Genomic DNA, 15,805 nt, shown 5'->3' with positions numbered 1-15,805 from the left:
CCTGTTGTATTCCACCCCACCCTTCATTGATTCACGTTCCAGGCTTAGACATTGTGGGCATTAGTAGCGAGGGCCCCTCTTTTAACCAAAGCTTGGTTTGTGTCTGGTTTCTGATAGGGCTCTGTAAGTGGAACTACTGATCAGGAGAAGAACCAAACATGATAACTTATTGCGTAGTTTGCTTGATGCCCAGACCCTGGCCTTCTGGGACTTCAGAAACAAGCTTCAGAGGCCCTTCTTGGGCTACCCCTCCCCACTTCTGTGGGAAGCCAGGCCTGTGTTCCTTGCCTGTCAGTAGGCTACCTCAATACCTATGCTCCTTGACAGAGCCCCACAGGGCCTGTTCCCAGCACAAGGGCTGGCCTTTATGAGTAAGGCCAGCAACAGCTAAGTCAGGCCCAGACAGCCATAACCTTAGAAAGATATCCTTGGATGGCACCAAGTCAGATACTATAGGGGCCAAGTGAGCAGTTTGAATGAGTTAAGCAGGTAAGTCAATAGCTAGGCAGTGACGTGTGATGGGGAACAGGGCACGTGTTCCTGGTGTGACAGGAGTAGTGCCTGTTCTGCTCCACCCACTTGCTGCTGGTAGAAACTGAGGTCCAGAGATACCTCAGCTGACTTGTTAGGAGAAGCTGGGAATCTGGATTAAAGGCCTAATTTATAAATGCTGCCAATTGGATTTATTTTATTTTCAAAATCATGTGTGGGCCAAGCAAAGTAGATCTGTAGCCCTCCTCTGCCCACAGACCACTTTTTATATCCTGTGGAGCACTGAGGCCATTGGTCTCTGCCCTGGAGGTCACTGGGGCATATCTGGTCCATTGTTCTCTGTGTGACTGAGGAAATAGAATGGGGGCAACCCAACCTATCCTCTAAAGGAGACGGTCATCATGGGTGGGCCCTGGTCTCTGCCCGCCCCAGAGTTTGCCCCTGCAGAAGGAGCTTAGCGTTGCCTTTGCTAGCTGGACCCTCTGACCCTGGCAGAGCTGTACATCATCAGCTGTACACCCTGTGGAAGCTGAGAGCCTCTGCATTAAGCCCCAGCTCTGTTGCCACATGAGCGTCTTTCTTCTCTCTTGCTGTTCTTACCCACTGCTCTTTCCTCTCCTCACCTTGAGGTGAATAAAATCCGTTTCATTGTCTCAGGTATTCTAGACTATAGTCCGGTTCCTGTCACTTCCTATGGCCTTAAGTGGTTTATCATGATATCCTCCCATTGGTTTCTCCATCTACTGTCCTCCCTCCCTCACCCTCACTCCTTTCCTGAGTTGCCTCCCTCCCTCCCTTTGACTCTCCCTCTACCCAACAAATATGTATCAGAACCTACATATTTGCCAGTCACACTTCCTTCATCTTAAGAGCTGTCAAGGTGATACAGTTTCTACCTTGATACCTCACTCATGAGGTTCAGGCCACCATTGCTTGATACTAAATAAGATCTGTGGTCAAGGGGGAGGAAAGGAAAAGAGATCAAATGCTGAATCAGTCAAAGAAGGCTTCCTGGGGGAAGTGAACTTAAAATAAGGGTTAGAACTCAAGAGACTGGCATAAAGAACAGGAAACCAGATTCTTTTTTTTCTTTCAGGTGTTGGTGGCAATCTTGTGGCCATTCAGACCAGCCGGATCTCCACTTACCTGCACACGTGGAGCACGCCTGGGGTCCTACCCCTCTGGATGAAAAAATTCTGGCCTAATCCATGCTCCACTTTCTGCACCTCAGGTGGGTCTGATGTCTTCCAGAAGCCATGTGACTATTTCTTTAAACAAGTAAATTAACATCATTGGAATATGGTGCTTGTAGCTATGTCTAAGGCCAGTGCTGACTTCAGCACAGATCATCTTCAAGGGCACAGATCATCTTCAAGGCACAGCTCCATCTCCCAGAGACCTGATTCCCCAACCCTACCTTTGATTCATTTATTCACGCAAATATTTATTGAATGTTTACCAGGTACTAGGTATCAGTTTACCGTGGTGAGAGAAAAAGCTGTTTCTTGCCCTTGTGGATATAAGTGAAAGAACAAACACACCAAAAAATGAACACTTGATTACAAATTGCTATATGTTCTAAAAGGCAAAAAGCACAAGGTATGATGAAAAAGAATTAAAGAAGATACTCAGATTTGGGGTTAGAAAGTTCCTCTCTGAGGATAAGCATGGCTAGGCCTGGGAGGAGGCATGCTGGAGAAGGAAGAACATTTGAGCCTGAGCAAAGGGCCAGAGACAGGAAGGAGCTTGATAAGTTTGAAGAACTGAAAGGAGAGTGAGACCTGAGCATAATGAGCAAGGGAGATGAAGGAAGCTGAGGCCAGAAAGGTAGGAAAGAGTTGATCATATAGGGCCTCAAAGCTTGAGAAAGGAGACTGGATTTTCTGTTCTGAGAACCACTGGAGGTGTTTTATCTTTTTGTTGCTTTTAAAAATTGGATCTTTCTCCCATTCATTTTCTTTTATCATTTCCTTTCTGTTTCAGGAATTACATTTAGCCATTCTTTTGGGATAGGTCTGCTGGCATATTCCTGAAGGATACTTTCACTGGGTAAAAGTTTGATAGTTCTTTTCAACACTTGAATAATATGCCGCTTCCTTCTGACCTTGATGTTTTCTGATGGGAAATTGCCATCATTGGAATGGTTTTTGCTGTGTACATAAGGTGTCATTAAGTCTTGTTTATTTTAAGATTTTTTTCTTTGTAGATTTAGGATTATGATGTGCATTGCTATGGATTTCTTCAGATTAACCTACTTGGAGTACTCTTAACTCCCTGAATACACAGATTTATCTTTTGCTAAATTTGGGACGTTTTAAGCCATTATTTCTTCAAATTCTTTTTCGGCCCCACTTTATTCCACTTTTCCTTCTTGTGTTCTGATGATGTGAATGTTAGATCTTTTTTTTTTCGTTTTAACTTATTGGGGTGACAATTGTTAGTAAATTTACATAGATTTCAGGTGTACAATTCTGTATTACATCATCTATAAATCCCATTGTCTGTTCACCACCCAGAGTCAGTTCTCCTTCCATCGCCATATATTTGATCCCCCTTATCCTCATTTTCCACCCCCCACCCCCTTACCCTCTGGTAACCACTAAGCTGTTATCTGTGTCTACGAGTTTTTGTTTCTCATTTGTTTGTCTTGTTCTTTTGTTGTTTTTGGTTTATGTACCACATATCAGTGAAATCATATGGTTCTCTGCTTTTTCTGTCTGACTTATTTCGCTTAGCATTATACTCTCAAGATCCATCCATGTTGTCACAAATGTTCCTATATCATCTTTTCTTACCGCCGAAAAGTATTCCATTGTGCATATATACCACAACTTCTTTATCCATTCATCTATCGAAGGACATTTTGGTTGTTTCCATGTCTTGGCCACCGTAAACAAAGCTGCAATGAACATTGGAGCACACATGTGTTTATGGATAAATGTTTTCAAATTTTTTGGGTAGATACCCAGGAGAGGGATTGCTGGGTCATATGGTAATTCTATTCGTAATTTTTTGAGGAACCTCTGCACTGCGGCTGCGGCTTCCATAGCGGCTGCACCAGTCTGCATTCCCACCAACAGTGTATGAGGGTTCCTTTTTCTCCACAGCCTCTCCAACACTTGTTACTATATGTCTTGTAAATGATAGCCATCTGACTGGGGTGAGGTGATATCTCATTGTGGTTTTTATTTACATTTCTCTGATGATTAGTGATGTTGAGCATTTTTTCATATGTTTATTTGCCATTTGTATGTCTTCTTTGGAGAAATGTCTCTTCAGGTCCTCTGCCCATTTTTCAATTGGGTTGTTTGTTTTTCTTGTTGTTGAGCTTCATGAGTTCCTTGTATATTTTGGATATTAGCCCCTTATCAGAGGCACTGTTTCAAAAATCTTCTCCCATTCAGTTGGTTGCCTCTTTATTTTGTCGATGGTTGCTTTTGCTGTGCAGAACCTTTTAAGTTTCATACAGTCCCATTCGTTTATTTTAGCTTTTACTTCTATTGCCTTTGGAGTCAAATTCATAAAATGCTCTTTGAACCCAAGGTCCATAAGTTTACTACCTATGTTTTCTTCTATGCAGTTTATTGTGTCAGGTCTTATGCTTAAGTCTTTGATCCATTTTGAATTAATTTTGGTACATGGTGACAGATAACAGTCCAGTTTCATTCTTTTACAAGTGGCTAATTCTCCCAGCACCATTTATTGAAGAGGCTGTCTTTCCTCCATTGTATGTTTTTAGCTTCTTTGTCAAAAGTTATCTGTCCATATTTCTGTCATTTTATTTCTCGGTTCTGCATTCTATTCCATTGGTCTATGTGTCTGTTTTTCTGCCAATACCATGCTGTTTTGATTATTGTAGCCCTGTAGTATAAGCTAAAGTCACGGAGTGGGATAACTCCAGTATTGTTCTTTTTTCTTAATATTGCTTTGGCTATTCAGGGTCTTTTGTGGTTCCAAACAAATCTGATGGTTTTTGTTCTATTTCTTTAAAAATGCCATTGGGATTTTGATGGGGATTGCATTAAATCTGTATATTGCTCTGGGTAATATGGCCATTTTAACTATGTTGATTCTTTCAATCCATAAGCAAGGAATGTCTTTCCATTTCTTTGTGTCTTCTTCAATTTCTTTCAAAAATGTCTTACAGTTTTCAGCATATAGGTCCTTCACTTCGTTGATTAAGTTTATTCCTAGGTATTTTATTCTTTTTCTGTAATTGAAAAGAGAATTGTCTTTTGTATTTCTTTTTCTGAGATTTCATTGTTAGTATATATGAATGCAATGGACTTTTGTATGTTGATTTTGTAGCCAGCAACTTTACTGTATTCGTTGATTTTTTCTAATAGCTTTTTGGTGGAGTCTTCAGGGTTTTCTATGTATAGCAACATGTCATTTACAAAGAGTGATAATTTAACTTCTTCATTCCCAATTTGCATGCCTTTTATTTCTTTCTCTTGCCTGATGGCTCTGGCAAGGACTTCCAACACGATATTGAAAAGCAGAGGTGATAGGTGAGAGCCCTGTCGTGTTCCTGAACGTAGAGCAAAGGGCTTCAGTTTTTCACCATTAATTATGAGATTAGCTGAGGGCTTGTCATATATGGCCTTTATTATGTTAAGGTATTTTCCTTCTATACCTATTTTATCAAGTGTTTTAATCATAAATGCGTGTTGTATCTTGTCAAATGCTTTTTCTGCATCAATGGATATAATCATATGATTTTTGTCCTTTATTTTGTTTATGTGATATATCACATTGATGGATTTGTGGGTGTTGAACCATCCTTGTGTCCCGGGGATGAACCCACTTGGTTATGATGAATAATCTTTTTAATGCATGGTTGTATTCGATTTGATAGAATTTTGTTTACGATTTTTGCATCTGTATTCATCAGAGATACTGGTCTATAGTTTTCTTTTTTTGTGTTATCCTTACCAGGTTTTGGTATCAGAGTAATGTTGGCCTCATAAAGTGACTTAGGGAGTACTGTCTCTTCTTCAATTTTTTGGAGGAGTTTGAGCAAGACTGTTATTAGATCCTCTTTGAAGATTTGGGAGAATTCACTAGTGAAGCCATCTGGTCCCGGACTTTTGCTTTTGCGAAGGTTTTGGATGACTGATTCAATTTCGTTACTGGTGATCGGTCAGTTTAGATTTTCCAGTTCTTCATGGTTCATCCTTGGCAGGCTCTATGTTTCTAAGAACTTGTCCATTTCTTCTAGGTTATTGAATTTGGTGGCATATACTCCTTCATAGTATTTTTGGATGATCTTTTGTATTTCTGTGGTGTCCTTGATAAGTTCCCCTTTTTCATTTCTGATTTTGTTAATTAGTGTCTTCTCTCTTTTTATCTTAGTGAGTCTAGCCAAGGGTTTGTCAATTTTGTTAATCTTTTCAAACAATGAGCTCTCTGTCACATTAATTTTTTCTGTTATCTTTTGTTCTCTATTTCAGTTAGTTCTGCTCTGATTTTTGTTATTTCCTTTCTTTTGCTGATCTTGGGTTTCACTTATTCTTCTTTTTCTAGTTCTTTAAGTTGTAACATAAGGTTATTTATTTGGGATTTTTTTTGTTTCTTGAGATAGGCCTGTAATGATACACACTTCCCTCTTAAAACTGCTTTCGCTGCATCCCAAAAATTTTGGTAGGACATATTTTCATTGTTATTTGTTTCTATGTACCTTTTGATCTCTCCTCTAATTTTTTCTTTGACCCAGTTGTTCTTTAAAAGTATGTTGTTTAATCTCCATGTATTTGTGTTTTTTCCTGCTTTCTTTTTGCAGTTCATATCCAATTTCAAAGCCTTGTGATCAGAGAATATGCTTGGTATGATTTCAATCTCCTTAAATTTGCTGAGGCTGATTTTATGTCTCAATATATGGTCTATCCTTGAGAATGTTCCATGTGCTTTGAAAAGAATGTATAGTCTGATGTTTTAGGATGAAGTGCTCTATATTTGTCAATTATGTCTATTTCATCTAATGTGTCATTTAGGGCTGCTTATGTATTTCATTATTTATTTTCTGTTTGGATGATCTATCCCTAGCTGTCAATGATGTATTTAGGTCCCCTAGTATAATTGTGTTTTGGTCAATTTTTCCCTTTAGTTCTGTTAGTAGTTGCTTGGTGTATTTTGGTGCTCCCTGATTGGGGGCATAAATATTGATGACTGTTATGTCTTCTTGTTGTATAGTCCCCTTTACCATTATGAAATGTCCATCTTTGTCTCTTGTTATCTTTTTCACCCTGAAGTCTGTTTCATCTGATATCAATATGGCTACACCTGATTTTCTCTGGGTACCATTTGCTTGGATTGTCAATTTCCACCCTTTCACTTTGAGTCTATGTTAGTCCTTGCAGCTGAGGTGTGTCTCTTGGAGACAGCATATAGTTGGATTTATTTTTTGATCCAATCTGCTACTCTGTGCCTTTTTATTGGTGATTTCAGTCCATTTACTGTAAAACTAATGGATTATCCGATATCAATATGGCTACATCTGATTTTCTCTGGGTACCATTTTCTTGGAGTGTCAATTTCCACCCTTTCACTTTGAGTCTATGTTAGTCTTTGTAGCTGAGATGTTTGTCTTGGAGACAGCATATGGTTAGGTTTAGTTTTTTGTTCCATTCTGCTACTCTGTGCCTTTTTATTGGTGAGTTCAGTCCATTTACATTTAGGATGATTATTGATATGTGAGGATTTCCTGTCATTCTATCTTCAGTTTTCTGGTAAGGCCATTGTTTCTTTGCCTTTTTGTTCTTGTCTTTTATGTCTGTGTGGTGGTATTCTATGATGTTTCCCTCTGTTTCTTCTTTTATTATAGTATATATTTCAGTTCTGGATTTTTTTTGAGTGATTACACTTAAGTTTAAGTAAAAGAAAGTTTGATATGTAGAGCATTCCATTTTCTTCAGCACGCTTACGTTCTCCATTCCCATATTCCAGTTCAGGCCTTTACTCACACCCTTTTTATGTTGCCACAAATTGTCCCTGTTGATGATGGTCGAATAGCCTCCTGTAGTATTTCTTATAGTGCAGGTCGTGTATTAGAAAATTCCCTCAGCTTCTGTATGTCTGGAAAGGTCTTTATTTCTCCTTCATATCTTCAGGATATCTTTGCTGGATATATTATTCTTGGCTCATAATTTCTCTCTTTCAATAGTTTGAATATTTGGTTCCACTCCCTCCTGGCTTGTAGAGTTTCTGCTGAAAAATCTGATGATAATCTAATAGGCTTTCCTTTGTAGGTTACCATCTTCTTTTCCCTGGGTGCCTTGAGGATTCTTTCTTTGTCGTTGATTTCAGACAGCTTCAATACAATGGGAGTTAGAGAAGGCCTGTTGGGATTGAGGTAATTAGGTGTTCTATTTGCTTCTTGGATTTGAGGATCCAGTTCTGTCCACAAGTTTGGGAAGTTCTCTTCAACAATTTTTTGAATATATTCTCTGTTCTCTTCTCTCTTTCTTCTCCTTCTGGTATGCCCATTATTGTTATATTGCTCTTTCTAATAGAGTCAGAAAGTTCTTGCAGAGTTCTTTCATTTCTTTTAAGTCTCAAGTCTCTTTCTTCTTCCATCTGTGTAATTTCCAGATTTCTATCTTTGCTGTCACTGATTCTTTCCTCCATCTGGTCAACTGTACTACCTAAGGTGTTTATTTCATTCTTAATTTCTTCTATCGAATTCTTAATCTCCTGAAATTCCATTTGGTTCTTCTTTAAAATTTCAGTCTCTTTCGTAAAATGCTCATGGTGTTCTTTGGTTGCATTTCTGAGTTCATTAAATGCCTTTCTGTGTTTTCTTGCATCTCGTTGAGTTTTTTCAGAACTGCAATCTTGAATTGTCTGTCATTTAAGTCACATATTTCCATATCTTTAAGTTCCTTTTCTGGAGACTTTTCACTTTCTTTCTGAGCTGTCTTGTTGCCTTGGTTTTTTATTGCAATTACTGATTTATTATTTATCTTCCTAGACATCTAGAGGAGTTGCTTCTGCAACAGGTTGATGGGAAGAGGTCTTTCTTTTGTTTTCCATTAGGTGTTGGTAGAATGTTTTATTTTCTCTCCGACTGCAGCCTTTTTTTTCCTCTCTCACACGGTAGTACTATATTTTCTCTGCACTATTCCAGCTTCTCTCACAATGGGGGGATTCCCTGGGAGACGGGCTTCGCCTTTGTTAACAGTTCGCCTGGGTCATTGGGCGCCACGACACTGTGGGGATGCAGAGAGCTTTTGATGTTCCAAAGCTCGGTCTGCACCAGATTCGGAGCCTGTGTTTTTCACCAGTTCTGTTTACTCCTGCAGGGATCCACCCAGAAAGGTGGGGCCAGGGTCGGGGTTAATTGTGAAAGGTGGCCCAGAGCAATGGCAGCGACCACCCCACGGCCGTTCCTGCTACCACAGGTCCCTCCCCTTTGCCGCAACTAGTTGGGCTGCGAATCTGTTTCTGTGGTCCACAGTTCTCAGAACAGCAAATATTCTGTTCTTGTGATCTGACACTGCTACTGTTCCGCTTCTAGCCCAGTGCAGATGGGGGCGGGGCGAGCTCTGGGAGGGTAGGGAGGGGGCGGCTAGTCTCCGTGCCTAAGGCTTCCGTTCTCTGCTGTGCAGTGAGGGCTTAAACCACCGTTTTCAGCCTTCTTCCCTAAGTCTTTTGTCCAAGGTCTCTGCCGTGAACGTAGGGTTCAGCCATGTTATATGTTGCCCTCTCAGCCATGTGGGCCGTACCGCAGCTGCGGTAATTCCGGAATGCAAGGAGCTCGGAGCACTGAGCTAGGTCTGAGTCCTGCGCCCACGCGGCTCTGACTCCGCACTTCTTTTTTCCCTCCTCCCCTGCTCATGCAATTCGCCCACCTGGAGGTGAATTCAGTAATGGGCCTCTTCGTCTTGTCTGTCGGCTGTGCAGGGAGTCCTTTGTGGAGTTATTGTTGTTCGATTAGTTGTAAATTCCAGGGAAGCTTTACAGAGGCTCACCTCACGCCACTATTTTAATAACGTGTTGTCCCAAATGTTAGATCTTTTGTTATAGACCCACAAGTCCCTGAGGCTCTCTTTTTGTTTTTTCCCAGTATGTTACTCTTTGTTTTTTAGATTGGCTCATTTCTATAGTTTTTCCTTCATGTTCACTGATTCTTCCCTCTGTCCTTTCCATTCTGCTATTAATCCCATTCAGTGAGTTGTTTGGACTTCTTTGGTTATTGTATTTTTTCAGTTCTAAAATTTCTATATAGCTCTTTTTTATTATCTTCTACTTCTTTTCTGAGACTATGTCGTTCTTTACTGAATTATTGTATTTTTATGATTTGTTTCAAGTGTGCTTGTAATTGCTGGTTGAAACATTTAAAAAATGGATTCATTAAAATTTCTTTCACATAATTCTACCATCTGTGTCATTTCAGTGTTCGTATCTGTTGGTTGTCTTTTCTCACAGATTTTTCCTGCTATAATGAGTGATTTTAGATTGAATCCTGGACATTTAGAGTATTATGTTATGAGACACTGGATCTTATTTATGTCTTCTATTTTAGCTGGCCTCCTCTAACACTGCACCACTGTGGGAAAAGGGAATGCACTGCTTCCTTACTGTGAGGTGTTGGTGGAAGTCTAGATTCTACCTCCTTCTCCATTGACCGCCTCCTGGAAAAGGAGCACCTCGTTACTGGTGCGAAGGGTAGAAGTCCATGTCCTTCTGACACCACCTTTCCTGGAAAGGAAAGGCGTCCCTTGTTATTACTCCCCACATGGCCTGCACTGATATGGTGGTTGGGGGTGAGGAGGTCCTCATTACCAGTAGTCAGGGTACAACTTATTTTCCACACAGCCAGACGGAATGAGTACCACATTCCACCTGGATGAGGGCAGAAGTCCAGACTCCCTACCTGACATTTGCTGATGGAGGTGGGGCTGCTGTTTTTCCTGTGGTGTTTGGCTGGAGTAGAGCAGTTATTATCTAAAAGTTTTCTAGTTTGCCAGGCTGCCCTTTTCTGCATCTTTGGCTAACGAAAGCAGGTTTTCGTTGAGTCTGGTGTTTTTGGTCAGTACCCATTGGCATTTCTGGATTATTGACTTCTCCAGCACCCAGGCTAGGATATATGAGGCAAAAAAATAAAAAACACCTAACTTGGGGAACTCACTGCCATGTTGTTCCCTGGGCTCTGAGGTCCCTAGCCAGCTTGCCTTTTTTCTCCACCTTTCAGAATCTTCTTATGTTTGTCAAAACAAAAATGGACTCAGAGATATAGAAGAAAAAACTGAGGGTTGCTAGATGGGAGAGGAGTGGGGATGGGAGAAAAGGTGAAGGGATTAGAAAATACAAATTAGTAGTCACAATATAGTCACGGGGATATGAAATACAGTCTGGGGAATATAATCAATAATGTTGTACAGGTTACGTAGGGTCCCAGACGGGCACTGGACTTAACCAGGGGGACCACAGCATGGACTGTGTCGATGCCTGCACACTGCACTGTACACCTGAGGCTGAGGTAGAATAGCATTGAATGCCAGCTACAATTAAGTATATAGTCACGGCTGTAAATTACAACACAGGAAATACAGTCAGTGGTATTATAACAGCTGCATAAAGTGTCAGAGAGGGAAGAGATTGGGGGCTTATCACTTTGTGGGGGGTGTAAATGTCTATCACATTGTATATCTGAAACTAAACAAGAAAGAGAAAAGAGGCAGCCATGCTACAAGAATAAACAACATATAATAAAAGGAATTTAGATGGATAAATAAAAAATAGCAGACAACAACAACACAATCTTCTTATGTTTATTTTATATATAATACCCAAGGTTTTTAGTTTTATTTAGTGAGAGGAATAAGAAGTGTGTCTACCCCATCTTGTCTAGAAGTGGAAGTCCCCATTACATGTTCTGACTTGTCATTTGTATATAGAAAAAGTATTTACTTTCTATATTATTTATGTACCTGTCTTAGTTCTGGCTGCTATAACAAAAACAGCCTAGGAGACTTATAAACAACAGAAATTTATCTTGTATAGTTCTGGCGGTGGGAAATCCAAGATCAAGGCTCTAGCAAGTCCGGTGTCTGGTGAGGGTTCTCTTTCAGGTTCATAGACAACTGTCTTCTCACTGTGTCTTCATGCGGTAGAAGGGGTGAGGCAGCTCTCTGAAGTCTCTTCTCTAAGAGTACGAATCCCATTCATGAGGATTCCACCCTTGTGACCTAACCACCTCACAAAAGCCTCACCTCCAAATACCATCACATTGGGGGTTAGGTTACAACATATGGGTTTGGGGGAGGAACAGCCTATAGCAGCAACAAAATTCATATTTTACTGAATTATTTATGTAGTCTTTCTGTAGATTTTCTTGAGTTTTATGCCAGCTACCAACAATAATTCTTTTGCTTCCACCTTTTTAAGTTTTTTTTTTTTTTTAAAGAAGCTCTTTATACCTTGTGTAATTTTTGATCATGAATAGATTTGGGTGCTCTTATGTATTCTCACCCTCTCTCTACATATTATTTTATAGTAGACTTTTTAGCTTCTAAGCTACACATGATTTTTTTTCCTTTTCCATATTAAATTGAAGAAATACATTATATTAACTCAGAGGCAAACGGAGACTTTCTCTTCATTGAAACTCTTTGTGTTTGAGAAGTCCATCACATCCATATGTCACAGTTTTAAAGCATGGGGCAGGGTAAATCATGTTTCTTGCAGAGTCTCAAACTCGTAGAGTGCTGGATCCTAAAGAGAGTGTGGGGATCACTGGTACCTGCTGACAGGGTCCCAGAGGCTTGGCAGGAGGAAAGGGCTACCGGAGGTCCCATGAGTGTACCACTTTCCCTGGCTCTTAACTCTTCATGCAAAGCCTTTGTTTTTTTTTTGACACTCCCAAGCTCTTTTCTACCTTAAATCCCTTGCACATTCACTTTCCTCTGGCCAAAATCCTTTCCCCCAGATTCAGATCTCAGCCTGAATGCCATCTCCTTGAGAGGGCTTCCAATCCCCAGTAGCTTATTCCATTAATAGACACTTCATCCTCTACCACATTATCTGGTTTATTTTCTTCCTAGTACTTGTCACAGTTTGAAATGACCTTTCTTATTTGTTTGTTTTTGCTACTCGATTCCAGGTTTTCTTTCTTCCCTAAGTTGTCAGCTCCATGCAGTAAGGGACAGGACTATATTCCCATCTGCTGGAACATGCCTGCCACATAGTAGGTGCTCAGTAAACTGACCAAGGCTATGTGGACAACCCCCTGGCACCTTTAAGACGTAGCTGAGTGAATGTGGATACCTCACTGGAGACTGACACATGCAAAGGTGGCCTCTGCTGCCAGTCAGGTCACACAACCCTCCTTGGTTCTGTTTCTTCCAGAAATCAATTCCATGTCAGCCCGAGTTCTGCTCATTCTGGTGATTCCGGGCCATCTGATTTTCTTGTACGTCATCTACCTGGTGGAAGGCCTTTCGGTCCCAAACAGCAAAACCTTTGTGGTATTCTACCTGCTAGCTGGCCTGATCCAGGTAAGGAGAACTGTGGCAGCTGCAAAGCAGCATTCAGGGGTTAGGCAGCCAGCAAGCTTTGTTCCTTATCCTGGGAGAGATGCTGAGGAGGTGGGGTTGGAGGTTCCTGGACACGCAGGGCACAATCCCCATCTTCCACGAGTCAAGTCAACTCATGCAAACTCAAGGGCATGATCTAGACACACAAGCCACTCCATACTCCATACTGGATTCTCCATACTGCACACTTCACACACGCACTCCAACAGCACTCTCATTATTCAACCCTCCACGCGGCACAATCCATACTGCATACAGCTCACTCTACACTCCTCACCAGAGGATCAGAGGAGCTGTCCTGAGGGTTCAGCATGTTGCCATGAAGCAAGCTGATGAGCAGATCAGCTGATGAACTGGCCCATGTGCATCAGTCATCACACACGGGGTGGGCAGGGACCAGGACCCTGCTGGGTGTTGCTCAAAGGCATGTGTGGACTTTACTCAGAGCTGGATGGTAATAAGGACATGAAAGAGAGTAAGCTGGTGCCTGCCTTGGGGTAGTACTCAGCAGACTGTCTGCCAAGACTATAGCTGGCTGATGTCCTGATGGGCCTGAGGCTTTTGCATGGATAACTGGGCACTGGAGGGCAATTCTAAGGGATTAGCATTTTCAGATCTTGAATTATGGCATTCACAAACGCAGCCTGTCCCTGACTCTGAAGAATAGGCTGGGGCAGTCTGAGAAACTCCTGAGCAGCAGCAGGAATGGGGCTGGGGATAGCCCCCAACAAGGAGACCTGACCAGAGCTGTGTGGACTACCCCCTGGCACTTTCAGGAAAGGCCAACCATCTAAAGCTGCCCATGAGAGGGCCTCCAGCAAACCCAAATTGAAGTCCCAGCAAGATTTGTGTGTAAGGTTCCCAGGATGCTGAGTGGATCTGGCACAGCAGAGAAGGTAAAGGCGGGTGAGCAGCAGCAGGTCTGTCTGGCACTTCAGGATGCCAGGAGCAAGGCCCAACCGCAGGGAGGGAAGCTAGGCAAGTGTGGATGAGGGTGCACTCACAAGTTCATAGCTGGCTGTCAGACCCCAAGAGAAGCTCGAGGAAGGGGACTACCAGGCGTTGACTTGTCCCCCTGGTGTCTGCCCTTAAAATCTGCTAGAGTTTCTTGATGACACTTGGCTTTCTGATTTGGTCACCATCTTTTGTGTCTGCTTGCTCTTATGACAGGTGACAATCCTGCTGTACCTGGCAGAAGTGATGGCTCGGCTAACGTGGCACCAGGCCCTGGATCCTGACAACCACTGTATCCCCTACCTCACAGGGCTAGGGGACCTGCTAGGAACTGGCCTCTTGGCACTTTGCTTTCTTATCAGCTGGTTATTGAGGAGTGAAGCAGAGCTGGATGGCATTTTAGAACCGGCATCTGGACCTCCCTAATGAGCCCAAGCAGTCCCAGTTAATCAGTAGAATCTTCCCTCACACCAACAGGGTATAGAAGGCAGTTCCTCCCTGGCTGGGTCCTTAGGTGGCCCTTTGTCAATCTTCTAAGAAGACTCACACACACCTTGACCCCGGAGTTTGTACCTGAGTCCATGATGGAGCCTGAAATCAGGAGCATTGTTTGTGTGTGAATGTGACTGCATGTACCCAAGTGCTGGGTGAGTGTGTGAATGAGTATGCATGTGTGTGTGGAGAGCAGCATTCTCTGTCCTGAAGATGCTGGAGAAGAGGCCTGTCCAGTACACTTTGGAGGATGTACTGGCCCTGTTTCATGCCAGTGCAGCCCAGACTGCGGTGAAGCAGAAAGGAGACCTGTTGTGTCCCCAAGATTCAGGACTCTTTGAGCCCTGGCTTACCTGCTGTCTTCACTAGGTCTGGCTCCGTAGGCCACTCTGCTGGTGTGCCCTGCAAATGTGTGCAGCCCTTCCTAGGACGGAGCCTTACACATCCCCTCATCTGCTCCCAGCATTTACTCTTGTCAATGCTTCCCCCCTCCCTTTTTCTTTTCTTTTTTTTTTTTTTTTTTTTAGCAAAAACCTCTGTTTAGATTTTAATGAACTGAAAAGTGAAATATAAAGCATAGTTTATATTGTATTTGGCATTTTGTGTTTGTAAAGATATTAATGCAACCATGAGACTTGGGGTGTATAAGGAACACTGGCATTTCTCTAGTGTAATGTTTGTCATATTGTACTCTCCAGCCTAGAAGCATCAACATCGTGAAGAAACTTATTAGAAATCCAAATTATTAATCCTCCCTTCCTCCAGACCTGGCAAAATAGAATGTCTCTGGGTCACAAGCCAGCAATGTGGGTTTAACAAGCCCTCCAGGTAGTCCTGGTGCACTCTTTCATTTGAGAACCACAGTTCCAGAACCCCATCTTTTAAAAAATATATATGTACTCATTTTTCGTTTCTTATTAACTCATCACAACTTTAGCCCTGGTTTTGGCTGAGGATTATTATCTTCCGTTGACCTTAAATACACAGCAGGTATTTCTCTAGCAACATTGGTTTGATTTGGGAACAACAAGTACTGCACTTTGGGACACGCAGTCTAATGGTGACCATGTGCAAGTCCAGAGAAGCAAAGGAGAGGAACGCTTTTGTGCATGTGGGAGGGGCTGTTGTAAATGAAGAGTCTTATTGGAGGAAACTGAAAGTTGTAAGTATAGTGAATTTTCATTGGCTGAGTTATGGCAGTCTCCCATTGGCTGAGCTGTCACTGGGCAAGGAGGAGTCTTTCTCCTGCCAAGTAGTCAAGTAGTATCCCTTCCTGTCGGAGTTGCAAAGTACCTCTCTTCCTCTTGGGGTTAGTAGTGTGCCTTGAGTGA

The 15,805-nt window shown here is 42.0% G+C and overlaps 1 protein-coding gene across 4 annotated transcripts in view; it reads left to right on the top strand.

Moving 5' to 3' along the window:
- Positions 1-15,070, top strand: part of SLC41A3 (solute carrier family 41 member 3) — a 59,820-nt gene extending 44,750 nt beyond the window's left edge. For all 4 annotated transcript variants that reach the window (XM_081078652.1, XM_081078655.1, XM_081078653.1 and 1 more), the window contains 3 exons: positions 1,589-1,723; positions 12,841-12,989; positions 14,199-15,070. In XM_081078652.1, coding sequence (XP_080934778.1) covers positions 1,589-1,723; positions 12,841-12,989; positions 14,199-14,408 — 494 coding nt within the window. In that variant the 3' untranslated portion in view covers positions 14,409-15,070. The remainder of the gene's footprint in view (positions 1-1,588; positions 1,724-12,840; positions 12,990-14,198) is intronic.
- Positions 15,071-15,805: the final 735 nt, after the last annotated feature.

This window comes from Rhinolophus hipposideros, assembly GCF_964194185.1.
Source record: "Rhinolophus hipposideros genome assembly, chromosome: 17".
Lineage (NCBI taxonomy): Eukaryota > Metazoa > Chordata > Mammalia > Chiroptera > Rhinolophidae > Rhinolophus > Rhinolophus hipposideros.
The sequence above is the reverse complement of the archived record's forward strand: the minus strand, read 5'-3'. Positions and strand labels throughout refer to the sequence as shown.